The following is a 12314-nucleotide window of genomic DNA, read 5'->3' on the forward strand; positions in this document are numbered from 1 at the left end:
CAAATATTAATAACCTTTTTTTTCACAATTACGACACTGAAAAAAAAAAAAAAAAAAAAGCTGGCAACACTGTATTTGTTAAAACAAAAACATCCAGATAAACTTCAAAAAAATAATGTGCATGAATATCATCTATCACATTATATTCACTGATGAAGTTTTTTTCTGTTAAGGGTGTTAACCAAACTTCAGTGAAGTCTATTTTCAAACAACATGCACACACAAAACTAGGTTGTTACAGGAATTTCTATGTGGAATGCCTATAAATGACTAAGATGCTATATTATACAATATCAGGCAATGCAAAGCACAGTGAAATTACAAGAGAAACGCCAAGATTGATATGAAGAGTACATACAAATCAGGCAGCACAGTTGTACTCTGATTAATTTTAGCCAGTTATGTGCTGTATATATTACAAAGTCACTTGTGAATTGATTATGGTGTCTGGTATTGCAGTTAAAAGGTGCTTAAATTTTATTTTTTTTAAAGATTCTTCTTATTATTTTATCGTTATGATTTTTTTGTTTTTGTTTTAATCTAAGCACAGATTAGCATAGAGACACAGCTTAGCATAAAGACAAGTGCAGAGCTTATCTTATGAGCAAACCAATGTGTCCACTCAATCCCAAATCAAATAATAAGGCATTCATGAATTGATTATTAAAAATGGGCATCCTGACTTATTTAATGCAAAACAAAACAAAACAAAACAAAACAACAACTACACCAAATAAGGTTTGCTACATAAAGTCTGCAGGTATCTATGGCAGAAAACAGTGACACGCAACCAAATAGTTTCTTCTACTGAGTAACTAAAACTACCAAGGAACTACCTCTACAAACACTACTGCGAATACTACTACTACTACTACAAGGCATTATTGTGCAAAATGTGCATGCGTAAATACTACAAAAAGTGACAGTGCTAAATCTACACATACAGGCAATTGGCTTTAACAGCTAAATACATGCAAATGAAGAAAAATCACCCCAAAGACTACAAATATATTGTTTTAATGTCTATGGCATACATCATTAGTAATTATCAATTTTTACAAATATATTAACAGTTAACAAAAAAGTATTATAATTTATCTTTTTCAAAAACAATGTTAATACTGAAGAAATGCACATTTGTAATTAAATAACAGGTAATATGACAGAATTACCAACTGAGATCAATTCTTTGGTAAAAAGCTATGCTTAAAGCATTCTAAAAGCAAAACCTCAAGGTCAATTTTGAATCATGTTGCACTGATGCAAGCGATACCGTTTTAATTTCACTTCTCACAATAATATACTATAGCCACTTCTCAAACATAGCATGGATCAATCTTATGGCGGCTCACATTTGGGGCAACTTTGGGACTACACTACTTACTCCTTAGAATTCTCGAGTGATCTTCGCCTTGCTTCTTCTTGTCTTATCACTTCCTCCCATTCGCCTTTTTCTTTTTCAAACTGTTTTCTTCTTTCCTCTATCTCTTTCTCCTGCTGTTCCAGACTTTTCTTCATTTGTTCAGCTCTCCTTTGCAGCTAAAACCAACAAGGGAAAACATTGATGCAATTTTAACAGTAATGTGGACAGGTCTCATATTTTCCACAAGTTTTCATTGATAATTTTCTCGTATATTTCTTGCTGAGACAAAAAGAGTGACCCACATGCACACTGTCTTACATCTATCAATCCCTTGAAAAGGATGGTGTCTAAAAACTACAGAAACAAAACTAAATTATGCTGAAAATCCTAATCAGTTAGATTGATTTATCACTGATAAATAAGATTCACTGAGCCCGGACAACATGTCTATAAATTATCAACCAAGCTTCAATGAGGGTGCCTAAAAGTACAAGCAAATGATTACTGTGCTTAAAATTTATCAATCATGATAATATAATGCTAAGGTGACAGTAAATTTCCTCACGTCCGCCTCTGAATCCTTCAGCTTCTGTTTCTTTTCTTTAACCTTCATCTCAAACACCTGCTCCATCTCGGCCTCCATCTTCTTCATCTTCGTCTCGTGTTCTTTCTTCTCTTCCTCCATCTGTGTGATTGGGTCTCTGAGAACAAAAGAAAAAGTTCCTATAAGTGTATCATTACACCTTGACAGTAACACCCAACAAATGCCTCCTTGATGCCAGAAGAAATTGTAAGGAAAAACTTGTTAGAAAAAAAAAGGCAAGCAAACAAGAGTTAATGCAAAATTGATAAGACTTTTATGGAAAAACACACTCCTGTAAGTATATTTTTAGAAACCAATTAAAATATTTTTTGAACAATGAACTGATTCAAACAGCAAGCACATGCCTTTGACTATCAAGCCTGTCTATAAAGTACATTGTATGCATGAACAATATAATAAAAGATAAACAGGGCAGTTGACAAGCAACCAAACAGTATGCAAATCACAAGTGATGACAGACTGGGACTATTACACAAATGGACACATTGTGAAATTGAGAATTATTTTTCAAATCAATAAGCAGATGGAAAAAAAAAGCTTGCCATTAAAATTCAAAGCAAGAAACTAATTTCATTTTCTTTATGTCAGTAAGGTCAATTAAAGACCTTCAAAAATGTCAACTGAATATCTTTTATAATCTAAAAACTTGGGGCGAAAAGGCTCAAGCACTGATGCATAAAACTAAGTGAATTTCGGAAAATTGCAGCTTACACCAATATAAATTGGTGTAAATATCGAATGTATCAGAAAACCAATGCCTGTCAAAACTAGTGAAATGCTATGCATTTTAGGCTTCAGTAAGTTGGAACCAGTACATTGGGCTGACAAGTATATAATTTCATAAATGGGCATGAGTACATATCAATTTGTTATGAATATGAAGGTACAACTGACAGAACAAAAGAAAGGATCAGCAACCAACTAAAATCAGAATCATCCATAATAGAAACTATTATTAAAGAAGGTATAACATGTTTTTAAAATATAATAATACACCCCCTCTCCTTAGTACTCAGACTGATTTATCTTAAGGGCATTGGGCCTGTGCCAGTTACAGTTTAAAACCAGTCTGAATGTAACTTAAATATTAAATAATATATACATGCATAACAAGCATTTTCTACTCATTAAAAAAAGAAATGGTAACTTGCTACACATATACAAAATAACGATAATAATGAAAAGAAAATGGGCAGCAAAGGTTGTCAAATGTACAGACCTGAATTTGTATTAGAAGTAAAACATAAAGTCAAAGATTCAAGCAAACTTTAAATGAAACAGAGTATTAGGGTGCATTCACATTAAATATAACGCACTAGCTACTACGTACTCCACAGGGACTCTCGCTAAATGCAATCAGATTAACATGCCTCCTTCCGGCATTGAATAGAATACAGAAAAGTTGGTGATTATACAAGTACTATGGAAATGAGGAGGCTTGTCAATCTGATAGCACTCTGTACATAAGAGTCCTTGTGTAGTTAGTGAGCAGAAGCTAGTCCAATAGATTTATTGTGAGTGCACGCTTAGTTCTTCAGTTATGTATTATTGCAAGGCCCCAATGTGGACAGTCCCAGAATATGGATAAACATACAGACAGTGTTCTGTTCATTAAACATAAAACCCAGTTAAATTCATAACTTATTAAACTACATGTATATAGACACCTTTGCATCATATATGACATAAAAAATTAAAATATAAATATATATCAATATATACATATAAGTATAAACCATAACATGCATATTTTAAGAACCCCCTGCCCTTTGGATAAGGAACCAAATACATGAAGTTCTATCACCATGTCAGTTACTGCAATCATCTAATTAGTTGCAGCATGGTAATTTGCAGTGCATCTTGCCAAAATCACAGAAAACTCCCCAAAATTTGAAGGGGTCACAATAATTTCCCATATCTTGAAGCAACAGTCTTTCTGAATTTCATATTCCAGAAAAAGCAACTAAATCAGAAGAGCCTTTTTTAAGCAGTTTTGATAAGTTTTTGTAACAATTTATTTTCTCCAAATGTATGTCAGTAAAACCAGAACCAAGCAAGTGGAATGAATTTTGGCAAGCATCGCAAGCTATAGACAAGCACAGGCGTTGAGCACAGCTACACAGTCATAAGAACAGATATACAGTACATATATTATCTATATATACAAATAATTGTTAGAAAAATGCCGTACACGTCCCACTTGGTCCCCTCCTCGGCACCTTCACCATTCTGGGCTTCACCTCCTTCCCTACAATATAACAGTTACATTACAACTCTCTAGTTTCTCTTTTATTCCCCTCAGAATTTGACCTTAAGTAGGTCTTTCACCACATACCCTTTTTGTTTTTCTCTGTTTACAAAGAGTTGCTATCTTTCCACCCTGTTGAGTGTAATGACAGTTGAAGCTTGTTTATTCACAAACTTCAACCTGCCCAGGTTCAGGATGAGATGACATCACTTTACAATCTAACATTACATTATGTAGTAACCCCATGACTGATAAATAAATTGATGAGTTGTAAGTCAAAAAACAGGACAACTATAAGCAACCTTCACCAATTTTTTAAATTTACATTTGTTAGTCTACTGAATTTTCAGCTGCGAACAGAAAGTTTCAAAGTAAGCTCCTGTTTAGCTAACACTATCAAATCCCTGGTTAATGAAAAAAATTGGTACTCTAGCAATGTCATCTAAGCCTAAACTGCAAAATATTCGAAATTTGTGGCAGACAACACATTCTGATGAAAGGAAAAAGTTGAAGCTTCCAAACAAGCACATAATGTTGAAATAATTATCTAAATTTTTGTCTCTTCAGACAAAAATCCCTCTAAAGACAGACAAGTTCAAACACGTCTTCTAGAGATCAGAAGTTGGATATAGATACCCTCTACGTTTATACATCAGAGAAAAAGTATTGCATCTCACATCTCTGGTTACAAAATGCCTTCATTGTGTTAAGACAACTATAAAATAAAAAAAGCATAGGGCACTTCATACAAGGCAAATCTTGGGGCAAATCTGATTTAATCAAAATTAAGAATCTTTTCTTGTGCAAGTTACATTTTCTGATAAATGACTAGTTGACTTTATGAAACCAGAATACATTTTTACTTCCATCTGTTGCAGTAGTTTCAATTGAACCAGATTTCATTTGCCTAGAATGAATACTCCCATGCCAAATTGGTAAATTCTATTATCCCTCAAAACCAATAAATGTTTACTTAGTTAAAAACCTTATATGTAGGAAAGGTAACAACACTAATATTTAAGAAGTTGGTTAAGACTGGAGAAGTCAGGAAAGGTATGAAAAGTTAAAATGAGCAATGTTTATTGAACACCCAAAAGGGCATCAGGTGTGATTTTTGCTCTTTAAAAACTGGTTATGAAATGTTCATAAGGACGAATATAAGCAGAAGAGAGGATAATGGTGAGCTCCACATTCACAAATTTTGGGTGTCAACATTACTGACAAATATTAGGAGATAATGGTGAGTGCAGGAAATAGTGTACTTATATTTTCACTACAATTCTAATCATACCATGGCAATTACATGTAAGGGAAACTAAGCCAGTTTACATATTTCCCTCTATGTATCCCATTAAGAAGTTTATCACCATTAATATTCAACAGGAGGAAGGGTAATTGGGTTCTTCATTATAATATTCCCATAACTCTACAGGATAACGTTGAAGTTTATATGCCATATTTATGAAGGGAAAAGAAAACTGAGTAATACTTTTCGCCTGAATCTTCATCTTCAGCTGTTTCTAAGTTTAGCTCCCTAAAATACACAGACAAGATCTGAGAGGATAGGGAACAAGCGAAGTATGATTTGGTGAAATGAAGATTTAATTCATAATCTTTTTACAGTCATATATAAGTTCATTTTTATCACACTCTTTCCCCCCCCCCCCCCCCCCCCCCCCAGGGGTTTTCACAAAATGTAACTGCACACGTGTTTCAAATATCCAGTAAGGAAGTACCTTAAATATACAACAGCTATCAATTTTAACAAACACATTATTTTTAATATAAACACCACTTCTTCAAATTAAAATGTGGACCAAAATTACATTCAAATTTTGGAAAATTTCAGGGACAGCAAAGCTGCATCTATTTGGTAACATTATTCGTATTAAAAGAAAGAAAGACTGGAATATCAAAACCACCAACAGAAGAAGAAAATGTTAGTATTTGTTACTTTAAAATGAAAATGCAATGCATAACAAGACAATAATTTGGGCAAAAATTCAGATTTGTTCGAATAACCATTTTAAGAAAACTGACTGAAATAAAACACCAAAAATAAGCCTTCTCTATTGGACATAAGCTTGATTTAAACTAACAAATGAGTATTTCTCAAATGTTATACATAAACTACTTTTCTAAATAATCTGTCAAGAAAAATTATATGGTTGACTTTTGACAAATAATTGCAAATTACACACCAATTTGATAAAAACTAGGTCACTTGGCTTAGCCAGAAGAGCATACAAACAAACACCATTAGCCTCATTTTGAGTTCAGGTAGTACAATTATCTGCCTTAACCAAGTGACCAGACAGAGGCTGATACTGTTTCACTTACTTTGATCCAACAGCCTTCTCTTTGCCCTTGGTTGCCACGGAAGCCAGTTTGTTATAGCGATAATTTTCGTAATGAACATTGTTTGTGACATCCTTCAAGTCATGGAGATGTGTCCTGCAATTAGGTCAAAGAAGATAATTAGAGCAATGAATGCACTACAGACAAGGCATCATAATGTGTACCAATTCAACTACTGATAAAATATGAGATGATGGCATTACAAATTTATCAGTGTAGTTACTTATACAAACATATTTAAGAATGTGAACATTATTTGTGTTATGTCGTGTGACTCCGGCTTGCAACAGCTTCTTTCTGTAATTGTTTATTATAGGCAGAATATTTCAAAATAAAAATTCAAAGTGTAACAACTTCAACTAAATGTATACCTAATTTATCTCCCGTTAACTTTATATTTAGTTTTTCTCATTTCATCAACCAACTTTTGCTATTAAAATCTAGAATTTCAAATATCTCTTCTGGATATTACATTGTGCAAAATTCAATCAGTCTGATCTAATTTAGTACCTGACCAACATATTTCTCAGGGCCAGGAAGTCATTGTGTTCCAAGTTCTCCACTGAAAACAGAAAAAAATGTTAATGTTTTTGTGTCATATTTACTAATGCATGATATATTATACCTTTAACCTGATGAGATGTCCTTTAAAAAAAATTATCCATCTTACAAGAAGCCAACAAGAAAAATAAAAGAAGGAACTTAATTGTAAGTATAGTTATTATTGAAGATCAGTATCAGAGAAAGTATCTACATCTTCCCATTGGCTCTTTCAAAAAAAAAATCATACAAATTATAGAAAATACAAAGTTAAACTGAACATTATGAAGATTTTTACTTCCCATCATCCCATTTTTTGACATCCTGTCACATGACCTACCTTCCACAATACCCCATGGGTACTGCCTTGCTCGCACCGTTTTCCCTCCTACGCTTACCAATGTATTGCTGCCCACAACTGCAAATGGAACTCGATCCTAAAGAAAAAAAAAATTGAAAGCATTAATCCATCTATCTTTCTTTCACTCTATTTACTTGTTAATTGATATCTCTCAGTCATGATTTTGGGTTGTGAGAAAAACTAAGAAGAAATGACTCAGTGGCCCTGAACTTGAGGTCATTTAAATCATGTCTCAGTCTGTGACATTACAATTTTTTGGCTATTTTTCCAGTTACTGACCACTGTCTCTGCTTATGGCTAGTGGGCTAAAAAATGTGCTTGGTACAAAAAGCCAATCATTTGAACACATGCATCTTCATTAATCTATTTACTGCACCAAGGAAAGAAATAAGAAAAACCAAATTCCTTGTATGAAATGTCAACGATTTGTTGAAAATATGACCTTTGCCTGAATTATTATTTTTAAGATTGGCTGAAACAAGAAAATGTTCAAACTCAGTTTAATCATAAAAACAATTCACAATTATTACCTTGAGTTTTTTCTGCAACTTATTTTCTTCCTCATCGTCACATTCTGGGAACTCGTAAATTTTGATCTTGTGCTGAGCAATTTCATTCAGGATCTAAAAGCACAATTAACATTGAAATTGCAATTTATCACTATTTTCATTTGTTCATTAATTTTTTCAAACTTCAACAGAGAGTGATGTACACTTTATTTTTACTTGATAGCATTTTTGTACTTCTAACTTTTTAGTAAAATATGCAAATACATCACAAAAATGCCTCAATTTAAAATGGAAATTTGACACAGAGAGAGAGGTACATACTGTTTTCTTGAACTCTCTACATTCATCTGGAGTCATTGTGTCAGCCTTGGCAATCATTGGAATGATGTTTACTTTATCGTGGAGGCGTTTCATGAATTCAACATCTAATGGCTTCAAGCTGAAACACAAGACGCATCATTCTTTGTTTAATACCCATAATTATACCACAGGCCAGAAATACTTTATCCTTAATGAAATATTACATGTTTTTTAAAACAGACTAATAGGTGACTGTGATTATAAACTTTGGCAAAATACAAACACTGGGCAATCTTTTTTTCTCCCTTCCAACTAGCATAAACATTTCACTTTGATCATGTGTACATTATAGAAGTGCTGTTACTTAAACTTTGCAGAACCTAAGGCGAAAATTACATAAACTATGAGAAAGTTGAGATTGTTTTAGTCCTGTTCATGATAACCTTTGAAACAACTTGACACTTTTTGGTTGCTTTTATGGCATGCTTAACACAATATTTCAATTTTACAGTTAAGATTGATAACACATCTTGTTTTACATTCTCAATGTTAACAGTTCTGTTTTGATCACTTGAAGTACAGAGAGAAAAGTACTCTTTTACTAGACATGATTTGCCTTCTCTTCTTTGTCCTTCCCACTCTAAAAAAAAAGTGGTTTTTAACAGTCCTTTCTCTCCTCTTTCACTCTTATTTCCCCTCCATCTGTTCCCTCCCTACCTCCCCTTTATCCCCCCCCCCTTTCTCTCTCTCTCTTTTCATCAACTCACCCATGTCCTGATGGGGTTATAAAATACAGACAGCAGTGCACTCTGTTATCAGGCATGGTTTTTCTATTCACCCTGGATTCCGCATTCAGGTATTCTTCATATTTACTGTCTATGTAGTCTGTTACTGGCTGCCAACTGGAAAGATAAACAGTTTTGGATTAGTTTTAACATCCTGATTATTCAAGTATCTTTTTTCATTTGTGAATGTGAGTATATATGTTTAGGTACTAAACAAGCCAAAGGTTTTGAATTTTCTTGACTACAAATGTTTCTAGTCAAGCTCAAGAACTTCTGGCAGAGAAAATTTTTGAAAAACAATTTTCAAGCAACTTTTTAGCAGACTACCAGCTTTTGTACTGCACATTCTTTTTCAGCTTTAACCTGATTTGATACACCAAAGATAACTTTGAATAAATAAAATATATAAGAGTATCGACAACAATTAATTCTGGTAAATGGAAGACCTGTGTTACAAACAAAGTGAGTGTAACAAAGTGCCCCAACAACAGCAAGTATTTCCACCAGGTGTCTTCCTAAGACAAGACAGGACATCCTACTTGGTTTCATTCAAGTCTTAAGTCATACCAGTTACTGTTGTCCACTGCATCCCCAAACCCAGGGGTGTCCACCACTGTGAGACGTAACTGGACCCCTCCCTCCTTCAGTAGGACCTGCGTTGTCTCAACCTGAAGAAAAAATAACAAAATTAAATAAAAATAATATTAACAATAATAAAATTCTGTTTTTTTTTTTTCCAGTGTACAATATTGATATAAAGAACAGTCACTTGAATTTTCACTGCATCAAGCGTTTGCTCTTCACCATAAATGCTTCTGTTTCAGTTCATTTTGGTAAAAACAATCTTCTAAGGTTCACGCGTTTACAGATTTGTCTGCTATTCATACAACTCTGCATACCTTTTCTGCACCTTTCACTTATGTACTGTTAGCATTATTGAGACTACTGAGACAATTCTTAAGATTACTGTAAGCATTAAGCCCTCCAGTACCTGCACTGTTTTCTTTATCCTGTAGGAGGGCCCTGGGTAGTCTGCGCTGTAGAGGTCTGTGAGGAATAAGGTGTTGATGAGGGTGGACTTGCCTAAACCAGACTGGCCTGAAAATGTACAAAGACATGATTAAGTTTCACTTTCACTTTCATTTCTCTCATATAAAATGTTTTTGTTTTTTTTTCCATATCACAATCGATGCTATCGCTACTAAATCACACTAACCTAAAATTAGAAACAGAGACAGATTACGTTCAGGGAGTAGGGATAAATTTTATAAAACACTTAAATAATTCAAATTCCTATACTCAGTCTCTATTAGATTGATCCAATGTAATATTTGACATAAACATTTCGAGATGACCCATCCTACTTAAGATAGAGGTGTGATTTAAGGCACTGATAGATACCAGCCACCAAGAAACTTAAAGTGGAGTTTACGTGCACACGAGCATGCCAGCAAACATAAGTGTGCATGTGATTTATTAAATTTTAAATATACATAGGTACTGATATATTAGACCCAATAGTTGCTGACAGACCTTTTATAATGGGAGTATAAACTGATATCTTTCCAGTAAACCTCCAGACAGGAAGTTAACAATAAAATAAATTGCACCACAAGAACATAGATATCTACAGTACAGAAGACTATCTAAAAAGTACTTCTTGAATTTCTAACCAAATGGACTCAGTATGATGCCCTGGGTGTGGAAGTGTCACTTACAGTTTTAACAGTGAACATCACAGACCAGTTCACTCAAGAACTCTAGACTGAAAGACAGTCTCAACTTTTAAAGAAAAATTTAGAGTTGAGTCGGACCTACAGTAACATAAAATTTATGACTTACCTATTTACAAAATAAGAGAGATAAAGAGAGATGTACTTTTTTCGACTTATAATTAGTGAACCACTGTGGTCTTATCTTGAATTCAACCCAAGTCAACAAAAATTTTCAGTTGAAAAAAAAGTTGAAAAAAATTTTCAGTTGAAAATTTTCAGTTTCATTATCTTTCATAAAACCCACCAAGGTTAAACCGCTTCCTCTCTCTCTGTACTACACTAGTAATGGTCACACCAAGAAATGATCTCATTTCTTTTTTCTTTAATGTCAAACTACGAAAAGTATATCTCACCATTTAATCAATTCTACCATTTTCAACATCCCAAATGGCTTGATACAATGCCTCCCTCTCTCTTATATATATTAAGGTGTGTGTGTGTGTGTGTGTGTGTGTGTGTGTGTGTGGGGGGGGGGGGGTAGAGAAAACAAAAATTTAATGGGCTTCACATGTACAATGCCTTTTTAATCGCATAAACACAGACCATGGTACAGTCTTTCCACGCCTTCTCTTTTCACACAAACAGTGTGTATTTCACTTCTAACACCGCCCAAGTAAAATTCATCTTCTTTCTGATATCATTCTATGTGTATCATGTGTCTTTACTTATTCCATGTGAACAACACATCTCAGGTACAAATAACACAGTAGTGCCATGGTTTGTGGCAGAAAAAACTACCTCTCAAGTCTCCTAAATAATTCACTGAGGTCAAACTTAATTTTTGTAGGTATCCAATTCAAACCAACAGAGGATGTTAAAAGTTGAATCAAAATATATCTTTATACCTGTGCTCCATTTGACCATAAGATTTGCATTTCATATTTTTATAACAAAACTGCTCATCTACAGAAAATAAAACACCTAATACCATTCTATCCAACAGACAAATACACTGCAATGCCTTGCTCATAAGTTTTCCAATCTTTTCTCTTTCACAAGAACCACAAAGAAAAGCATGTTAAGAAAGAAGAAGAAAAAACTTTGATTTCACTTTGCTAACTACAGCGTAATTTACAATGCATTAGAAAGCAATTTTCCCACATTAAACCCCTATTACCAGCACATGCTGAAAATGAAGCATACACAGATTTCTATTTCAATAGAGCCCTGTTATAAATCAACTATTCACATGAATCACTGGGACATTTTTCACAGCAAAATCACAACATTCCAGAGAGTTTCAATTTAGCTCAGCCAAGGTTAAACCAAAGCTTTTTCACCTTTAACACACACACACACTTGAAAAATTCAGAATTATGTTGGTGGGCACAAGGCTTAAACTGCAAAATATATTTAAAAAATAGTCAAGTGTGCATTTCAGATATGCAGCTGTTACTTGCAGATTAAGAGCAAAGTCCTTTTGAGCATCTTTTTTTTTGTACAAATTTATCAAGACAAGCTAAGGTGACAC

At 33.7% G+C, this 12314-nt stretch overlaps 1 protein-coding gene across 3 annotated transcripts in view; it reads right to left on the minus strand.

Moving 5' to 3' along the window:
- LOC106176219 (septin-7) overlaps positions 1-12314 on the minus strand; it is a 47765-nt gene that overhangs the window by 1655 nt on the left and 33796 nt on the right. For 2 of the 3 annotated variants that reach the window (XM_087011584.1, XM_087011582.1), the window contains exons 3-13: positions 10060-10166; positions 9636-9736; positions 9051-9185; positions 8305-8422; positions 8005-8097; positions 7454-7550; positions 7084-7135; positions 6556-6669; positions 4159-4215; positions 1929-2064; positions 1385-1539 (exon numbers count right to left, since the gene is read on the minus strand). In XM_087011584.1, coding sequence (XP_086867710.1) covers positions 1385-1539; positions 1929-2064; positions 4159-4215; positions 6556-6669; positions 7084-7135; positions 7454-7550; positions 8005-8097; positions 8305-8422; positions 9051-9185; positions 9636-9736; positions 10060-10166 — 1165 coding nt within the window. The remainder of the gene's footprint in view (positions 1-1384; positions 1540-1928; positions 2065-4158; positions 4216-6555; positions 6670-7083; positions 7136-7453; positions 7551-8004; positions 8098-8304; positions 8423-9050; positions 9186-9635; positions 9737-10059; positions 10167-12314) is intronic. The other variant, XM_087011583.1, reaches the window with a different exon arrangement.

The sequence above is a fragment of the Lingula anatina genome, chromosome 4 (assembly GCF_051362555.1).
Source record: "Lingula anatina isolate TDL-2025a chromosome 4, LinAna3.0, whole genome shotgun sequence".
Classification (NCBI taxonomy): Eukaryota; Metazoa; Brachiopoda; class Lingulata; order Lingulida; family Lingulidae; genus Lingula; species Lingula anatina.